Source organism: Electrona antarctica (assembly GCF_951216825.1).
Source record: "Electrona antarctica genome assembly, chromosome: 6".
NCBI lineage: Eukaryota > Metazoa > Chordata > Actinopteri > Myctophiformes > Myctophidae > Electrona > Electrona antarctica.
The window spans coordinates 21678318-21699385 of record NC_136811.1 but is presented as its reverse complement, the minus strand read 5'-3'; the positions used below and the strand labels follow the sequence as shown (position 1 = coordinate 21699385).

The window sequence follows — 21068 nt, the reverse complement described above, 5'->3', positions numbered from 1 at the left end:
TTCTGTGAATTGCACCACCCTGCATTTTTTAACAAGAACCCAATCTGTTAGTGCTTTATCCATCCCACTGTCAACAAACAGCTCTCTGCCCTAATCCCCATTAAGAAGGTGTTGCTGTCTGACTCACTATGTATGACTCAGAAACCCATTCTAAATTGTATGCAGGTCAGGTGTTTGTTAGGAGTAACAACGTTACACATACAAAAGGCATAAGAAAATGCCTGTTTGTAGGTGTCTGCATGCTGGAGGAAGGAGGAAAGAATGATTTCATACTTTAACGTCCCACTGTTTTCAGCTGTTTAATACATAGTAAAATCGGGAGTATTAAATTCCTTAAATTAACACTCTAGATTTTGAGGTATAGTAACTAAGCACCACAGAATTCTTAGTTTATTTCTCTATCTGACCTTTTTCACTTGCTCCCTATCCGCCCCTCTATGTCCATCTATTTTTCCATCATTCTCTCTCTCTCTCTCTCTCTCTCTCTCTCTCTCTCTCTCTCTCTCTCTCTCTCTCGTTGCCAATAACCTTCAATGCTTTGACATAGACTTGTTATCCTGCCTTCTCCACCTGGCCTGATGAAATACAAAGAGCATTAGTGAACTTGTTTTGGTCAGACCAACATTGGATTAAAGCTGCTACCTTGTACTTGCCGGTGTGTGAGGGAGGACAAGGCCTCATGGACATTGCTTCAAGGGTTCTGGCTTTCAGACTGCAGACCGCACAAAGACTATTATATCATTGTGGTATTACCTGGGGCGATACCGCACGATTACTGCTAAGGAGAGGAGGCCAGTTGGGATACCATAAGCACCTCTTCCTGTTAAAACCAGGAAATACAGACTTTGTCTGTGGTAAAAGCATGGCAGCTACTAAAGGCTACCCGTGTACCTGGCACACCACCGGGGATGTGGTTGTTTGAGGGGAGACCCTCTTCCACAGTGAACTCATCACATCTACAGTGCTGTCCTCTGCTAGTGTACGCAACAACATGAGAGATGCCGGCTGTGTAAAGTTGGGCCACCTCCTCAAGTCCATAAGAACATCAGTGGACGTATTGGGGCAAATGGCCAGAATAAGATCATCACGGCACAAATTATGCCAGGCAATTATGACAGGCAATTCCTGCTGTCAAAATATGACCCCCCAGTCAAAAAACACTTTGTTTGAAATAGACACTCATGCTTTCTAAGGTGTGATTTTGGGTCCTAATCACACCTATGTATATGTATGTATATGTATACATATGTATATGTAATTTGTAAGTTGATTAGCGGTATACTGTGGTTACTCTGCACCCCGTTTGTATCGTAGCAGCATATGACGTCAGGGTATAACTGGTATAACTAGCTCTCAATGATGACATAATAAAGATGTGGATTAATCGGCTTTCGACGTATATGTCGATCAGTGTCGGGTGGATTAAAGGAAAGGTGAAAGGTGGAAAGGAAATGCCTCTATGTATATGTATATGTAATTTGTAAGTTGATTAGCGGTATACTGTGGTTACTTTGCGCCCCGTTTTGATGTATCGTAGCAGCATATGTATACATGCATGTAATCTGACACCACTTCCATATCAAGCACAAGTAGTCATTACGTCAACGCTGGCACGGCGCATGCGCATCAAACGGCGACATGGACGAAAACTATTACTTGCGCGCTCTGCTTGCGCAAGTAATAAGGTGCAGGGGTTGGGGTCGGTTGATCCCTTGTTGATGGCAAAGGGCATAATGGCAGCTCGCATTAAAGTAGAGAATGGCTACTACAGTCTGGTGGGGTACTTTGGGGGGTTTGTACAGGTGTGGTGTGTAGAAGAGGCTTTATGCACAGCCACTATTGATGGCACCTTCAAAATTGCTTTAAAAACAATAAGGTTTATTTTACTTCTGTGATTTTAAATCTCTAATAATATATAGACACTCTGTGTTTATAATCATCTGACTGTCATGTTTATCCTGTACTGAGAGAAAGACTTAATAAAGAGGTCTTGAAAATCAAAAATCTCTCTCTCTCTCTCTATATATTTCTGTGTGTTTTGTCATCTGTCTGGATGAGTCACTCCAAGCTTTCAGCAGAGAGAGAGAGAGAGAGAGAGAGCAGACCATATGGAGGAGAACAGTTGTCAGGCTGAGCTGAGCTTTTGGCAGAGCAATTTCAAATTAATTATACCTTGGATCAAAGTGTTTGGAAAACCGAGGTGCATCAGGAGGACAATCTCTGTCGCTACCCCAGTGACTCTTACAGGTTGCCAGGGTGCCTGTTCAGCAGCGTTCGTGACCGTGGTGGTGGCAGTGCAGATGAACCTCCTTCCTTCTCAACTCTAGACAATTGAGACTTTTAATGAGGTGGAATGGAGCTGGGGATGGGGATGGAGGGTGGTTGCTCATCGCTTGCTGAAAAGCGAATGGCAGATAAACGTGTTTTGTGAAGGCAAATCTATGTTTCAGGAGATCAATATCATGCTAAGTAGAGTTTATATACGTGTGCATGGCATGCCGTGCTGGGAATAATGATGGTATACCGTCTGAAAAAGCCTAGGCTACAGTACTGAGGCTCATAATCGGGCCGTGCTGTGGGAGTAATTGAATGAGATGGTTCACAGCCAACCCGGCTCGTTTTCCTCAGATAATGATGGAGGAAGATAAAACCACTAGTCCGTTCCTCTCATCAATAGTAAATGCCTGCTATACCTATCTCACTGCGCTATCTCTGTGGCCCAGAGATACGGACATGCAGGGCCGTCCATTGTCTCTGAAGAAGGGAAGGGAAGTGAAGTGAAGGAGGCAGAGCGAGCGTGTTCCATGAAGTCATTTACTGAGATTGAACAGAATATGAGAAGGATACATGAGGGTTCTAGTCTCTACAGGAGACTTACTTGTATTAACCTTTGGTGCAATGACGAGAGAGAGAGAGAGAGAGAGAGAGAGAGAGAGAGAGAGAGATGTTTTCTGTCCCTCTCTCCTTCCTTTCCTGTTTCTGCCATGGCCTGGTAGGAACATAACTGTAACAACAGGACACCATGCAGCACTAATGCTTTCCTTCACTGTGTCTCCTTCACTGTGATCCAGACAGTGGCCTTGTGGTTAGAGTGTCCGCCCTGAAACTGGGAGGTCGGGGTTCGATCCCCGGCCGGGTCATACCAAAGACTGTAAAAATGGGACCCAATGCCTCCCTGCTTGGCACTCAGCATCAAAGGGTTGGATTGGGGGGTCAAATCTACTAATCAAATGATTCCCGAGCGCGGCACGGCTGCAGCTCACCGCTCCTTGGCTGCGGCTCACTGCTCCAAGAGATGGGTCAAATGCGGAGAACAAATTTCACTGCGGTATCTATGCGTATGTTCGTAGACAACCGTATACTCCATATATGAAAGCAGTGACCGTCAGTTTACCTTTTAGCATTGCTCCGGTTAGTATGGAGAGCCTCAGTCCCCACCAGCTATGGGATCTTTAAATCCAGCTCCATTGAGCGTCCATTATAACAGGATTTTCAAAGCGCTGTATCTCAAAAGTTTCAAGAGCTGTCCATGGTGAGCTGCCACGCACCCGACGATCGTAAATCATTTGTGAGTTTGTACCGCATCGCTGAGCAAATGTAACTGGTTGTAATGATAGCTAAGGGGTCTGAGCTAATGCGACTATGCTCATAACATAAGCCCTCACCTTCATGAATAACCTGGAAAGGAAACAGGGACAGTAGAGTTAGAGTGGACGGGTGGCGTTCCTTAGGTGTGCGTATGCTGCCACCTGGCGGCACAGAAAAAGTTAAGTGCTATAGTATGTACAACTTGGCCAAATTGTCAGAATGTGTGTTCGTTATAAAAAGCTGGAAAGTTCAGTAAGATGTTAAAAGGATAAAGGATAAGACCATTCATTGCAAGTGTTATGTAGTTGTATTCGGCAGAAAAGGCCTTTGAGGATGCTCCCCAATGAAATTGAGCAGTATGCAAAAGACTATTTTAGGAACGCAATAAAAAAATACTATATTTCATTCTAGAAATTTAAATTATAATGAATTGCATTTTCACCACTTCACCGTGAAGCGGCAAACAGTCGACGCCAGCGTCCTCACTTCCCACATTCACACACCAATGGTGGCAAGCTATCACCGACCAACTCATTGGAGGCAATGTCAGTGTTTTGCCCTAGGTCACTTTGGTAAGTAGACAGGAGTAGCCAGGATTCAAACCGCCAACCCACGGATCATTGGACGACCTGCTCTACCTCCTGAGCCACAGCTGCTCGAAAAGACTAGTAAATAGTGTAATATATATAGTACAAAACCAGATATAATTCAGAAATGTGTAGCAGGAGGAGGTTGTGGTGGTTCATTGATTGATTCATTGATTTAATACTTTATTAGACAGAAATGTAAATAGCACGAGGTACAGTCAGACATTTAGGCTAAAAGGATAACTTTCTCCACTGAGACAGAGCATTTCTGCTGCTCCGGACTGTTTGACAGTTTGTTAAAGCAACCCCACCGTATGAGTAAAGAAATGCACAGAAGAGACTCTGCTTTATTCTCCTTGGGGCATGCAGGATAGAACATGCTTTGTTTAGGTGTGTATGTGTATTGTGTTTTGTGTGTACATCTGTGTGCACAGTGCATGCATGTTTGTTGTGTATGTGTGTGAATGGGAATAAGAGCGAGAGATGGGGTCGGGGACCATAGACGGACAATGTAATAATGGCTAGACGGTGTCTAGCCATTATTACGTTGTTATTCAATCGTTCTGTCTAGTTGACAGAACGATTGAAATTATCATCCTGCCATAAGGCAATGTAGGAGGTGAGAGTGGAGATACAGACAGCCAGTTCTCCTGAAGGAGAGACTTGAGTATGTTGGGGTGTTTTGTGGAATGAGAGAGAGAATCAGACATCTACTTATTATGATGGAGATGGTGCTTGCATGTTCGTGAAGAAATTCCTAAAATAAGCTTATGTGTGGAATGGTTTTAAACTAATTGCACTGATCTGGCAGCTTATCATCATGATGCTTTGTGCTTTTAAGCTTTCTTATATAGTTTTCAAACATAATAATAATAAAGTTTTGAGCTTTTTTAAAAAGTCTTTAAAATGTGGGAAAATATTTGAAACATTTTTTTTCTTTGCTGTTTTACTTATAATGGCATGCCAAAAACGGCAGGGCGCATTAGGACCTCACTACTGTAGGGGCAGATGCTGTGAAAAGTGTGTAGTCTACAAAGTCCAAATCATGCCCAACGGCTATTTCCTTTTGGTCTGGTGGGAATGGATTGAAACATAAAATAAACATTCAAAGCAATTAAAATGATTACCAGATCCGGGGATAAACTGAACTGAAGCCTGGTAATGGCTGCAATGGCTGGTTGTACCAGCGATACATCTTGTTTCCAGTGTAGACCAGCCCTGCTAGTGTATAATGTATAATGGGAGACGTAACCAGGAGCTATTTAAAGCTCTCACTGCACAGTAATCACAATCAGGGCTCCTCTGTTCGCATGTCAGCTCCCATTCCCCTCAAACCATGGCGCTCATTAGAAATAGACAGAGTGGGCTGTGGTTTCACTGTTTACTGCCAATCTGCCTGCAGTGTAACAAGAGAGGAGACACAACAATAGTCTGAGTATGATCTGTATGCATTTGCTTGTTTCAAGCTCTCTCTGCATAAGCATTAAAGGAATCCTAGTAGAATTATGATACCCATCAACAAATTAGCACATTGGAGCAGATTGGCAGCCATGTCAACCACATGAACCCCTTTCTGGGCATCGCTGCATGTCATAACAGGCGAACATAGCGATCTACAAGCTCACAATGCAGAGTCCCCTGTGGCACCCCAGTCAACTAAAGTATAGGGTTTAAGTGGTTAAATAGGGCTAATGTCATGGTGTTGCTGAACAAGGGAAACAGAAGGACATTATATAGGGTTTACAGTAAGTGGTTAAATAGGTATAATGTCATGGTGTTACTGAACAAGGGGTACAGTATGACCACGGCCACACACAGACTACTCTGTGTGCTTGTTCAGGGTTGGAGTATATTCTGTACAGTTGTAATAGAGACTCTTTTGTTTACTTCATGACAGCACACACATGCTGCTGCTGTAGTACACGGTCAGCAATTGCACTTCTTGTCTTTTTGTCTTGGACTTCGTCAAGTAAATTCTCACAGTTCAGCAAGCTGAAGAGCAACGGCACCAATTACTGTACATGAGCTGAAAGTAAAGATGACAGTCAATCTGGCATCTCCTTGACTCCTTAATATATACACAGGATGATACACAGAACACTAGCTATGCAGTACTCATTGATGGAGACATTGCGATAGAAATCAGACACACAGAAGTGAAATAAATGACTAAATTAATGAAGGACTGAAAAAGAAAAGAGACTTGAGTAAGAGGGAGAGGGAGGAAGCAAGGAAGGAAATGAGGAAGACAATACTGGTCAGTCGAGGAAAGTGGCTGTGTGTGTGCGTGTGTGCGTGCGTGCGTGTGTGTGCGCGTGTGTGCGTGCGTGTTGACATTGCTTTCCATAAAACATGAGCACTGTGTTCCAAGGCTTGTGTCTACAACCACACAGACAATAATGACTTTTATTGTGGCTTGGGTGTGTGTTGACTTTCTTCTTAAAGATTACTTTTATGGCTTTTCTATTTTAGTAGTGTGAACTCTGAAGAAGACTTTGTTGAAACATTATATTGAGATCCATGATGTCATCGTTATGATGTCATAGACTAGGCTCCAACAAGTACTATGATAATAGTACAATGGGTATTCTGTCAACCTGTACAGTTGGTATTGCATGGGCCATGCGTTCCCAACGGCCATCGTTCCCAACGGGCATTGGTCTGGTATTTTTTATTTTTTTAAAACACAGATGGACCTATGCACTTTCACCATTTTCTGAAAATAGCAGATCTACAAGCACACAATGCGTCTCAATGTGACAACGTGAGCTTGTAGATCGGCTATTTTCGGTATTTGTGATGAAGCGGGGCGTTCATTTTACGAACCTGCCTGACAGTGACGACATACGTATCTGTCTCTTCATGCAGGCAATCTATAAGATGGTGTCGTCGGTGATGAAGATGCCCGAGGACGAGTCCACGCCAGAGAAGAGGACAGAGAAGATCTTCAGGCAGATGGACACCAACAGAGATGGTAGGCTGACTGCCGTCCTCAGTCCCTAGCAACACCAGCAGCGACTTGGTGTTTGGCCTGGCTAATAAGCCAGACTCAAATCACACTGTCGTGTGCCGGCAGGCAATTTCTTTTGCCAACGGCTGATTCGCGTCTGGCTTTAGCCAGGCTATGCCAGCTTGGCACGCGCGACTTGTAACTTTTATTTTTGTAGAAGAGGTAAACTAATATTGTTTATGCCGTTTGCTTTGATTGAATGATTGATTAATCAAGTATTTGATTTGGGTGTGCGTGTGTTCTAAATTAAAGTGTTAGTGTTGATTATCGTGTATTAATCTAATTATAGTAAACTAATACTATTATATTAAAAAAGATAAAGATCAGGGGAAAAGAGACCTTTTTACAGTACAATAATGTTTCAAGTTTACACTGTACAGTGTACACATGTAAAATAAACGGCATAAACAATATATTAGTTTGCCTCTTCTACAAAACATAAAAGTTACTGTCACGCATGCCAAGCTGTCATTCCTTGTATTATATCATACTTTTATTTATTTATTTCCCACCACGGAGTAACCTCGTGGCAGACTATCCAGCATATACAGGGTAGCTATCCACATAGATATATAGTTTATATATATCTATGGCTATCCACCTCGGAGGAAAGTCTAGTAAGGCCGGCAGTGTCGGTAGGCCAATCAGAGGCAGGCGGGGCGTTACCATGTCTATGCTCGGACGTAGAATAGATCAGAGCCATCAAATAGAAGAGTTACGATATAGAGGGGGCAGAAACCGAGCGCTCGAGCACTGTTCATGCAGCCTTGAACTAAGCCAAGCTGGAGTTGGAAATACATTGTTTTCAACGAGGGCGGCGCAAACAAGAGCTATTTTAAGCATGTGTGCAACATGACAACTGTTTTAAAGTATTGTACAGTAACAACTAAAGTCTCTTATGTTGTACTATAATACTACAATTTAAAATAAAGGGATTTAAGATAATTAAAGCTGGGCTGTTGCCTGAGTCTAATGCATTTCTGCCTACGTCCGGTCCAGGACTTGGCCCAGTTGGTTGTCCCCATGCTCAATAGAAGTCTATGTAGGAGAGCCGCCATTAGACTGGCCCCATGAAGGGAACGTAGTTTGCGAAACTCTGTCTATATCTAAGGCTCTGGAATAGATATACGCATCTACAGTAGCTTTTTTCTTGCCCGGTAATCTGTATCTTAACTGCTGTGCTGTCTTTGGTGACTGAATTTCCCTTGGGGGATCAATAACGGGCTTATCTGAATAACACAGAGATACTTCCAAAAACACAAGAAATGGGGTTGATGGTAGCGTCGGTTTCTGCAAGTTAAATGGATAGTTTCTAAGTGAAAGCTCTACTGAATCAATTTTGAAACTTGCAAGACAACTCTATGGTCATGGATAATTTTCCTGTATGTCTGTCCAGGCAGTTAATCACCTTCCTCTCCTTTGAAAGGAAACGGCTTCAGACAACTTCCTTAGCACAGACATTTAGCAGAAAGCTGCTCTGTGAACTAATGGCCAACTAATGCCACCTGATGGACTGACTTAAAGTCCTCAGTGTTAATTTAACCCTGTGTGTACTACTCATGGAACCAAATGGACCCCTAACTAAGTCACGCTACGCTACCCACTATTTGCAGATTTATCATGGTGCAAGGGGTGTTCCCTTGGCCAAGTTGCTATCTTCCGACACCAGCCTTATCCCTGCACATGCGCTACCTGTTACATTATGCAATGGTGTGGTTTGGGAATTATATTAATAAAACCAATCAGCGTGCCAGATGCCATTGCCTTTAGAGCAGGCTGTGCAAGCCATTATGTCTAGTGCTATCTACGCTCTCTCTCCGTTCTCCCTCTGCCCATGGAAGATCTTAGAGGCGGTGCGACGTTGCCTTGGAATACATTTATATTTGATACCCAGAAGTATCACTCACACATTGCCGGTTATAGAGAACTTTAAATTACAGCAATCGCCTGTGTTCTGGATTAATTCAACTGAATGGTCTGGTGTGGTTATAGCAAGCGCAGATCAAATTACATTGTATTTGTCTTTGATAAGCTTAACTGGCAACTGCTGATAAAAACACAACTTATTGGCACATGGAATTAAAACTCACTCTTTTGTGCATAACAGTAAAAGCTCTGCTGCAGCACTATGGGGCTTATCTAATATCGGACACAACCTAACGTTTTCTTTCAATAAAAGCAATATTTGATAGACATAAGTATCAGGCCAATGTTACTGATTATAGAGAATGTTATATTATTGTAATCCGTTCTTTATTTCCTGAATTGTGTGGGTTTGGAGCGAATGGCTTTGCGCAGCACAAATCATTGTCTTTGAATAGACGTAAAATCTTATATAAACACAATTGGCATAAGGAATTGACATTCTCACTTCTGCTGATTATAAGTTAGGAGTGAGGGAGACCTCTTAATTTTGAGCCATGCGCCCGGACCAACATTGCGGGCGCGCTCTGCCGAACAGATTTGGCATAGCGAGAGGTTTTTAGAATTTGCTGTGCGCTTTCCCATAATGTGTGTGGGCAAAATAGCAATAGGGATAATGCAACAACACGGCCATGGACACATATCCACTCCAGGCACAAATAACGTTGGCATAATGTATAGCGGGTACCGGGTAGCGTGGGATAAGACAGTTTGGAGACGGCGACAGCTGCCTTGTGCGTAATTAACGGGTAGTGGGTAGTGGGTGGGTGGGTACACACACAGCCATGTATCCCACACGCACGCATGCATGGAAAGGACATAAACACAGATATTATGACACAATGGGAAGGAGTGTGATGATAAGTGAAGAGGCAGTGGAAACGAAAGACAAGAGTAGATAGGAGGAGAAAAGTAACGGGAAGGAGAGAGCCTGAAGACGAGAGGAGAATATTGACCCCACGGTCATTGAACTGTGCCGTCTTTCTTTGGTTCTCATGACTGGAATCACGAGTACTGTGTGTGTGTGTGTGTGTGTGTGTGTGTGTGTGTGTGTGTGTGTGTGTGTGTGTGTGTGTGTGTGTGTGTGTGTGTGTGTGTGTGTGTGTGTGTGTGTGTGTGTGTGTGTGTGTGTGTGTGTGTGTGTGTGTGTGTGTGTGTGTGTGTGTGTGTGTGTGTGTGTGTGTGTGTGTGTGTGTGTGTGTGTGTGTGTGTGTGTGTGTGTGTGTGTGTGAGGTGTAAAATGTATCAATACTGCCACCTCTTGGACAGAAGTGTGCCTCAGTCATAACACAAACATGTGAAAGAGTGTCAAAGAGTGAATAACGCACAGACTTGTCTCTTGACCTGAATTGTGTGAGAACCTTTAATATATATATATATATATATACACATCACCCTCCCCCACTGGGACCCACCGTGGAATAGCAGAGTAATGTGTGTGTGTTGAATACTTGCTTCCATACAGTATGTACTTTCTCTGTGTCTTCAGTTAACATACTCTGCTCTACAACTATCAATGGCAGAGAGATGACATAATGTTAATCACTTCTTAATCATTTGTGCGTGTGTGTGTGCGTGTTGTGTGTGTGTGTGTGTGTGTGTGTGTGTGTGTGTGTGTGTGTGTGTGTGTGTGTGTGTGTGTGTGTGTGTGTGTGTGTGTGTGTGTGTGTGTGTGTGTGTGTGTGTGTGTGTGTTCCAGGCAAGCTGTCTCTGGAGGAGTTTATTAAGGGAGCGAAGAGTGACCCCTCCATCGTCCGCCTGCTGCAGTGTGACCCCAGCAGTGCTGGGCAGTTCTAAACTAGGGGATCAACATAGTACGTAAGCATCTGTTTGCTTATATTATGAATTTGTTGGGAATTAGTTTTGTATGGAGCTAAATATTGTTTGTGTCATTTTTTCACCACAAATTGTAGCATCAAAATGAGTCATCAACTATAAGAATAGTTTGCAAAGCACAGACACATTTTAGGATGGTTTCCTCATCAAGGTCTGGTGTGAAAGGGTTTTGCCACTGGCAAACAATGAACATGTACAAATGATCAAGTTAGCAATGTATTCATGATAATTCTAAGAGCATCACAAATGAACAAAATATGCACTTTGAAGTGCAAAGGAAAATGTCCTCAAATTATTAATTGGGATAATTGTTTGATGAAATGATACAGTGGGGAAATCTTGTCCATTAAAAATGCAAAAAGATTTAAAGTTAGCTTTAAGCAATCTTTCTGACTATTTAAAGGTTTGTCTGAAAGTAGATATGTCCAACTTGTTTTCATTGGTGCCAATCAGAAATGTAACACTTTCTATCAGGTTTCAAACACCTCATCCTCATCCCCGACTAGTTGATTGCGCATTAAGTTACTTCTTACAACAAAGAGTGATTATTACCCCAACACTGTTTTGTTTTCAATGCAACCAGATTGTTAACTATAGATTACCTTTGCAGTGCTTGTTTGGATCAGTTCAAATAGCCTTTACCCTCCACATGGAGAAGACTGAAGAAGAAGCAGATGAAGATGATAAGGATGACGATGATGATGATGATTAAGAGGAATACAGGCCTTCAAATATGCACTGAGGATTCGAAAGTAGAGCACAGGAGCCAGATTCTCCAGCACTTCTCAGACCAATTTGTCTAAATCCCTCTAAAGTGGAGACTGAACATCCCAAAGGATTCCCCAGAACCTCTCACACCCACTATGTCATCCACCTGCTCCTGCCTCTAGATTGTAGTTGACTTGGATCCTGCCGTTTTCTCATAGGCATGTCATTGTACACAGAAGGCCTGCCGTATGTTGTGTATATATTGGGAACTGGAGTCCTTGTTTTGGTATCTGCCTGGTTCTCTGTGCCCTACCAAGTTCCCAGTGGGGCAACCCAGGTCCTGTGAGCTCTTGTTGTTTATAGTAAGACTGTGTACATGGGGGAGTGAGAGAGAGAGATGATTATGATGATAATAGTGGTACAGTAGATGGGGATGTTGAATGAAAGGACATAGTTTTTAGTTGGGATTATTTAACCTGCAAAAAGGAGTTTTGATGTTTGCCCTTTCTCTGAAAAAGAACTGATTCTAGTTTCTACTTTTCCCCCCAATGTGAGACTGTGTTTGTGTTTTTGCAAACTTGACATGCAAACTCATTTTATTCCTATTTCGTGCTGGGATATCAAGAGTCAAGAAGAAATTGCTGAATTAATATTGTATATATTAAGTATATACACCCATTTGAATAGTTTAGACTTTGTGAATGATCACAGATGTAATGAAGGATAAAAAGCAGCCCTGCATCTAAACCTCCTCATGGGGTTTCTGCATATCGCTGAACATTTGATCTGAAAACATGATATAGTTACTGTTTGTAACTGACCTCTGTCTAAAGGAAAAGTAGAAAATTAGCAACTCCTTTTCCTGTAGTGTTGACATAAAACATGAATAATAACTTAACAAAAATGTATTTCAGTTAAATGTCCAATTCTAAAACATTTTAAAAAGTATTATTTAAAATACAAGAAACAAAAATAGGGGATATCACGCATGCAGACCTGCTTATGTTCTATTTTATTATGTGAAGAATGAACATACAAAATGTCTTCGCATACATTTTAGGTGTTATAAATGGCGCATGTTGAAAAGTTTTTCATAAGCTGGATAAGCATTGGGACTAAACCACATTCATGCATGTGACTTATGTGCATGTGTGTATATCAATATCGGTGACTAAGGACAGAGCAGCCGTCCAGCTCTAATACAGCTACTGTATGTATATGGTCATCATCAGGGTTCGATTTGCTGTTGGGTGCGTGGTGGCGGGGTAAATATCCCCCCCTCTGGTTATTCATTTTGTGGATTGGGTTTAATTCCTGCTTCTGGTCAGACTGAATTAAATATATGCATTTCCTTTTGGGAAATGTAGACTGATTTCTTTGATATTTATCACAATTTAAAAAATATTTAAAAAAATGTACATTATCAACATACAGACTGTCATTCGGGTTTTGGGCAAGTTGTTCAAAATTCTTAATTTTTGTTTATTATTACTATTTTGTATTATTATTTGAAAAACAGTAGATCTAGAAGCTTCATGACACGCAAGTTTGTAGAACGGTTATGTTAGCCATCCAAGTATTTAGGATTTAGTGGTTAAGAAAATGTCCCCCCCTTAAGATTTATTTTACAAATCGAACCCTGGTTATCATTATACTACCACCAGTCAGTGTGTGTTTGTATAAAGAATACTGCCAAAGCCTACTGTACATCTAATGGTTGAAAGGAATAACTTCACAAAGAAAAAGCAAGTAGAAGAACACATACTGTACTGTAGGTGTGCACTGTAGAATGTGGATGCTGTATAGACATAGATGTGTGATTTTCCGTTATTTTGGCTGAGCTAAATTAAAGTGTGACCCATTTGTATAGTTGATCTCTGCCAACCTCCAACAGGGATTTGAGCCATGATGACATAACATATTGTTGATGCACTAGAAGACTGAATAATGAGATCCATGTGCAATTGGCTTAATTCACACAGCGGCCTTTTTTTTCTTTTTCTTTTTCTTTTGGCGGGGCCATGTGATTATGGACAATAGTCCCTCCCAGCTATATGTTTTACAAACTACAAACATACAAGTATCCCACTAGCATGAATGAAAACTTGACCCAAGTGTTAATAATTAATCAGCCTTCACGTTGTCCTCCTTACAGATGGTCACACACATCAGCGCTGGGTTTCCCATTTTATCTTTAACATAAGCTTTGTCACCTTGATATTGGCCACTTTCAATCCGGTGTCCCTATTTTGGGCAGGTCATTATAGACAAAGGTTTTTGTTTCGTTTTTAATTTTATATATATATATATATATATATATATATATATATATATATATATATAGATAGATAGATATATAGATATATATATCTCTCAAACCTGATTGAGTGTACCTAAAGCCACCCGGCTGTGTCTGACAAAGTGACTTGAGTTACTGAAAATTAGGAATATTTTTGAATGTTTGTATTGAATAACTGCTGTTTTGTATAGATGAACGTCATCCACATTGAAACAACTGAGGATCACAACTGCTGCAATGTTAGTGTCATGTTGTATTGCTTTTATCGTAGGTATTTCTCCTTTTGTTTTACCTTAAAGCTGTGTCAGGTGTAACATTTCTGATAAACACAATAGCATCTTGTCAAGTGCCAAATGAAAACAAAAACAGTATTGTATAAGTTTATACTGTACAATTGTTATTTGTTGAACAAAATGTTTGTAATTGTTGCATTTTTAGCTTTTGTACGGTATCCTGTATGTAGTGACTAGTTTTTGAACACAGGATGTCGACTTTAAAAAGCAAGAATTAAATCAGCATTTTTTCGTGCTCTACCATTGACGTTGTCTGTTTTATTGCATAATATAGGTAAGTTTTGTTGCATGTGGTGTGGTGCTGTATGCTGTTCTCATGGTATAGTTAATGGTGTGCAACCTGAAAAGGCATCGGTCAACGCTGTAATATGCTGCCAAGTCCACGAGATGGCACTACTGAGTATTCAATATTATAGTCAATTCATTACTAAGGAGCTTTATTGGCATGAGAAAACATACGTTTACATTGCCAAAGCAAGCGTCAAAATTCAATAAAAACAGTTGAAAATGGGGTAAGTGTAGTTGGAGGGGGACAGGGTGTAGCCTGCAGCATTTTGTAGCTATGTCACATTGTATCGTTATATACATGTTACAGGGTATAAAGCTTTTTTTTGTTTTAACAATAGCAACATTCTTTTTTTGCAGTTAGGCCGTGAGCCAGGACCCCAAATCTGGGGTCATCTGTACCGATGGGGTGAATAAGTCTCATAGTGATTTTTGGGAAGGTATACATCCCTAGTGCTAGGAAAAATGTGATAGCATTGCATCTGTGGTAGCTTTCTGTGTGTTATCACTCCATTTATAACCACATGCCAAAACTCAATTTTCAAAATCCGAATGGAGCATTCTACTTCAAACTGATGGTTCTCTCCTATTATTGATCATATATCTTTGAAGAATGGTTGGGATACAGCTCAGACTATATATTTCTCTGAAAAGTTGTTAAAATTAGCACATCTAGAAATGTTATCTATTACAGGAGAGACAACATATAGGGACTATATATTACATGAGACGTACTTCTGTTTTCATGAAAGATGCAGCACAAAGGTTCCCTCTGTAAATAACTGTAAATATTTAAAACCATCTTAGAACATAAATTCTAATGAAATGTTTTATGAAATTCAATAAACTAAATATAGTGTAAGTGTACAGTGTAAGTAATGCATAAGATAACTTTCCGTTCACCATTACATCACCTTTTAGTCCATTTGACACTTCTATCTGTTCAATACCAAACCTAATAATGCTGTTTCATATTACGTTTTTGTTGTTGATTTGTATTTGGGGACAATTTTATCTTGGTTGCCCAAACTTTGGTAATTGGCATAACAAAAAAGGCCTTTATATCAGGTCAATCTCACATGTTAAAGGTCTGGTCAATGAAACAGAAACAACTATTTCTATTTCTATAACAACTTATACTTATACATTTGTAATAATAGCATTAGAAAATATGATAATATTTATCTTTTGCAACTACATTCAATATCTGTAAGCTTCAACTCAAAATCAGGAACATAAAATCAACCCACCACATCCCCCTAGCCCTCCTGATTGGCAGCAATATCATGCCCAAATCCTGATCTACCTCATCGTCTCTTTATTATCAACATCACTTCTCATTTGTAGCTTCAACATCTGGTGTCAGGTCACCCTTAGCAGCCCTTAGGATTCTCTTTTTTCTACACATCAGTTTCCTGTTATCCGACGCACCTGTCCTTTGTAGGTGTGCAGAAGGACTTTTTCGTATAGGTCACCCTTAGCAAAATGTGGATCTCCCATCCAAATTGTGTGACATCACCTGAACTTTCAAATTGAGCTTGGTGGTCTGCCACATTCCACTTGTATATGAGTACAACTGTCGTGGTACAACAGCAGCAACAGATTGTTACATTGTGACACCCAACTCACCCAGCACATCAGGGTAGTCTGGGAAGTTCCCTGCCAGCAAAGTATTTTGTGCTCTGATCTTGCCTTTGCACATGGATATGAGGTTGCACAGGACTGTCCCATTGAAGGTCGTTAATGTCAAGGCAATTATGTTTATGCACTGTCAAATAGGTCTACATCTATTCTATGGTAACATATAGCTGTATAGTCATATTATCCTGCTCATTACTGTGCACAAATGTATACATCTTTGTGTTTGAGCACAAATGCATTTTGAGAACCCCCACATTTTCAGTAAAGCGTGCACGCTGTGCGGCCCCCCCCACACCATCATTCTACAGTTCAATCTAGTTGAATACCCCTGCTGTAGGTTACAACAACAAACAGCTGCATATCAATGGTAAGGTGAATACTGTGCATGTCAACCAGTGACCATACTGTATCTGCTGCATGCTTGGACACACCTGCTTATGAGACAGACATTGACCTGACCTTTAGCACATAAGATTGACCTACGATTTTATGTGACAGTTATTCTGTTCATTTTGTAATTGTATTGTTTTTACATAATGCAGTACAATAGAACATCACTTTGGGTGTGGTATGGACACCATTTTGGATTTGGCAATACATAATTAACTAGTGATGGGAGATTAATCACCAAACACATCGGTATCGGACGATTTGAGTTGTTTTTAGATTCATCGGCATCGGTTTGATTAATCAGACCGATTACGTTTTTCAATAAACTTTTCCCTACTCCTTTTTCGAACATAGTAACTGCGAGAGTGAGGTCTAGCCAACACCAACTCGGGATTCCTGGATCGCTGCCCTCCACAATGTCCTATCCAACATCAGGTTATTGAGCTCTGCAGTGTTGTTAGCCAAGCTGTCGCGCCGCAGCACGTCTACATAGGTGGTACGCTTCTTTCCCCCCCTTGGCTTTGCCCTGGGTTTGGCTCCCATAGTCAATTTACTTGCCTCAAGTTCTGGGTACCTGACGCAGTGCCCTGCCAGCCTCATCCTTCTCTCTCTGACTTTGTCCGTGACCCGTGGTAGGTCCCCATAGAAGAGGTCCACATTTCTGATGTGACACCTAGTGCCATTCGTAGCATTCTTGTGTAGACTCCATCCAGGGATTTTTCCTGTTGTACTGTGAGGGTCCATGTCTCGACAGTATCTATGAACAGCCGCCTCTTAAGGTCTTCTCCCATGTCTGATTTCCACACTCTCCTCATCCCGTGCAAGGCTTTCCAGGCAAGTGCTCTCCGAACCTTCAGATCCTTTTCAGTTGAGGCAGTCCAGGCCCGAGGTACTTGAAGTCCTCGACTCGCTTGAGCACCGTCCCGTCTGCAGTGGCAATGGTTTTGTCCTCTGTGTTGACTGTCATTACCTTTGTTTTCTTGGTATTGAGCTTGAGGCCGAACTTGGACCTTGGCTCGAGTCTGGCTGTAGCTTGACTCTATCATCTGGACCAACTTTTCTGGAACTCCGTAGGCACGTAGAATACTCATGAGTTTCCCCCGGTGGATGGTGTCGAAAGCCTTTTGGAAGTCAATGAATGTGATCACCGCTGACAGGTTGCGCTCCCATACCCCTTCCAATATCCTCCTCAGTGCCAGTATCTGCCCGACTTTCGAACATAAACATAAGTTAAGGATTATGAAAGATCATTATTATTATTATTTTTGGACGTTTATTTCCTTTGTCTTTTCTCATTTATATTTTAACAGATAAACAAGCCCAAAGTAACAGTTTGAACAGATCTACAAGCTCACAATATTATAAAGGTATTTAAGTTAGATGTGACTTGCCTAAGCCTGCAGTGCAGACACCCTGTTACATGTATTTTTCAGAATAGACAAAATTATAATCTTTCAATACAGAATGAGATCGACATTGGTAATATTGGTTATCGGCCATAACAGCAATTAATTATATCGGATATCGATATCGGCCAAAATGTCTCATCGGCACATCCCTATAATTAACTGATCACTTTCACTGATTCAGCCACATTCCTTTAGTCCTAAACCCCCAAATAATGATTAATTAGTATTAGTTATAGCCATTTTAAGCTCCTGGCAGCCATATTGGACGCCATCTTGAAAATGACGCCTTTCCAGAACATATATTTTCCTATATTTTCAGTATATTCTTAAGCATGCCTAGAGGTACCAGAACCAATTGGAAAAACCTTTTCTATCATTTTTGGGGGGTGTATTACTATTTTTTTCCCCATATTGATCCATGCAATTTTCGCCTAGTGTTATAAAATAAAATGCATGATAGCACTCATAAAGCTACCACGGGTGCAATGCTATCACATATTTTCTAACTCTAGACATGTATACCTTCACAAAAATCACTATGAGCCTTATTCAGCCAGATGGTACAGACCAACCCCCCTGGCTCACGGACTAAGTCACTTTGGGAGCAGTATTTTTTCTCAAGACTACGCCGGTATTTAAATAGTATACAAACAACTGCACACTGGTGCACAGTGACTGCACACGGCTGCGTTTTTCGGATTTTTAGCGGCGTTTTTCCGTCGGTTTTCTGAAAAACGCGTCCAGTGTGCAACCTGCACCTTTATAGTCCAGTTGTGTTGTCAAAGCAAGTCAGTGTTTAGTATTGGACTCTGCATGTAGAAACCATATAATTGAGGTGAAATGTTCTGGTTCATTGTTTATTATTGTCTCTACCAGGCCTGAAAAAGGCTAACATACAGGGCGCGTTCGGAAATAGTACACTGAGCGCAGTCAGCGCACTGTGCAATGCAAACTAATAGGCGAGTGCGCTCCCGGTGCGCATTTCCGAACGCACCCACAGTGTGGTGTTGTAGCCCAGTGGTTCGGGTTCCCAAACTTTTTCATGTCAAGGACCCCCAAATTGACACCAATTAGCCCGTGGACCCCCATTTGAAAAGATATGCCAGGGACCCTAGCCTCGGTCCCAGCAGGGACCCCCATAAGAGAAGATTTTTACAGCTCTAGCAGCGATTCTTTAATTTCAAGGACCCCCAGTTTGACATGCATTAGTCTACGGACCCCCATTTAATGGCATTAATGGTTTCTATCTCTGAAACCCCAATTTATATATATATATATATATATATATATATATATATGTGTGTGTGTGTGTGTGTGTGTGTGTGTGTGTGTGTGTGTGTGTGTGTGTGTACAGGGGCCCCCCAGGGGACAGTTAGTTCCTCCCTTTTGTTTACCCTATACACAAATGACTGTGTCAGCTGAGCTCACAGCCCAATCAGTGTGTAGTCAAGTTCTCTGACGACACTGTTATGGCTTAGTTTTCTCACAAGTGAAGGTAACACCAGTAGCCATACAACTGGAGTGGACAGGTTTGTAACCTGGTGTGATGAACATCACTTACAAGTTAATGTAAGGAAAACTGAGGAGATTGTAGTGGATCCCAGGTCTATAGGTGACCACACCACGATCACCTCATGACATCAAACAGGTCACCTCCTATAAATATCTATAGGAGTGCACATGGATTGTGATATGGCACTCCCATGTGACAAGTATGTGTGCAAAAGTACACCAACGCCTTCATTTTCTCCGTAGGCTCAGACCTTTTGGTGTAAGTAGAAACATAATGCTGATCTTCTATAGAGCTAAAGTCAATTCTAAGGTATGGTATCACCAGTTGGTTTGGAAACCTAACTGTAAAATACAAATCTGAGATCCTTAGATTAGCCAAAATGGCAGGGAAGATCATGGGTATGTCTACACCTCCGATCACCCCCCAGGTCATCTTTGAGCAGGCCACCATTGGACAGGTTAAGAAAATTGTGTCTGACCCCTCCCATGTACTATACCCTGAGTATCGGCTAATGCCATCAGGTAGGAGGTACGAGGTCCATGCGTGCAAATATAATAGGTACAAGCATTCCTTTGTCCCTCTGTCAATCACACTCCTTAACAGAGCCCTTGCAGAGGGCAGACAGGGTAGGGGTCGAAGGTTATGAGGTGATGTTCTTCCTCTTTTGCACTAGGTATACCTAGTGCATTAAAAAACCACACACCAACATATATGTTGGTGTGTGGTTTTTTAATGTTGTACGGGTCACTGTGTGCCTTTGTTGTCTTGTATTGTGTATTGTTTTGTATTGTATTGTATTGTATTGTATTGTATTGTATCTGTATCTGTATGCTGCAGGGTGGGTCCTTGGGGTCCAAGACAAATTTCTCCCTTGGGAGACAAAATAAAGAAACCTTGATATATATAAAATCAATGTTGTTTTAACTCTGAGAGCGTACAAATGGCTCCATTTGTACACTCTCTGAGTTACAGACCCATAAGGGTCCATTTGGTTCCAAATTATCATTTAGCTGGGTCCCCCCTCGAATTCCCTCAAGTACCCCTGGGGGTCCCCGGACCCCACTTTGGGAACCACTGCCTACTGTGTACTTGTGTGTGCATGCATGGTAGCCGCTGCCTCGGGTTTTAATCAGCTGGACGGTGTGTTGGAAGAACTAGAACTTGCAAGCAACAAGAAATAAGAATGACAGCTGACACAAGATTTTGTCCGATATTATGAGCATATTTTAGGCTATTTATATAGCCCCATTCTAATTTCTAGTACAAACTACTGAATTACAAATGTAATCAATTCCCCCTGCTCATGACAAAAATAGAATGGGGCAATTAGGCAATACATTTCAAGATTTCAAGCTCAAGTTAAACCATAACTCCATAAACCCCAGAACTAATTTTAGAGAGAGTGTGCCATCTAGAGTGGACCTTGGACTACAGACTTTATATTCTAAGCTACAGACTGGACGTTTTACCCATAGATATATATAAACTATCTATGGTTTTTACCTGCCCTGTACAGATACGTCAGTTGATTTAAGAGAGGCGGGGCTATGAGGCTTGAGGAACCCCTAACCAATCAAAAGCAACCT

The 21068-nt window shown here is 41.4% G+C and overlaps 1 protein-coding gene across 3 annotated transcripts in view; it reads left to right on the top strand.

Moving 5' to 3' along the window:
* The window catches only part of ncalda (neurocalcin delta a), an 83239-nt gene extending 69288 nt beyond the window's left edge, over positions 1 to 13951 (top strand). For 2 of the 3 annotated variants that reach the window (XM_079502529.1, XM_079502530.1), the window contains 3 exons: positions 7044 to 7149; positions 10808 to 10922; positions 11555 to 13951. In XM_079502529.1, coding sequence (XP_079358655.1) covers positions 7044 to 7149; positions 10808 to 10905 — 204 coding nt within the window. In that variant the 3' untranslated portion in view covers positions 10906 to 10922; positions 11555 to 13951. Of the gene's footprint in view, positions 1 to 7043; positions 7150 to 10807; positions 10927 to 11554 lie in introns of all 3 variants that reach the window. The other variant, XM_079502531.1, reaches the window with a different exon arrangement.
* Positions 13952 to 21068: the final 7117 nt, after the last annotated feature.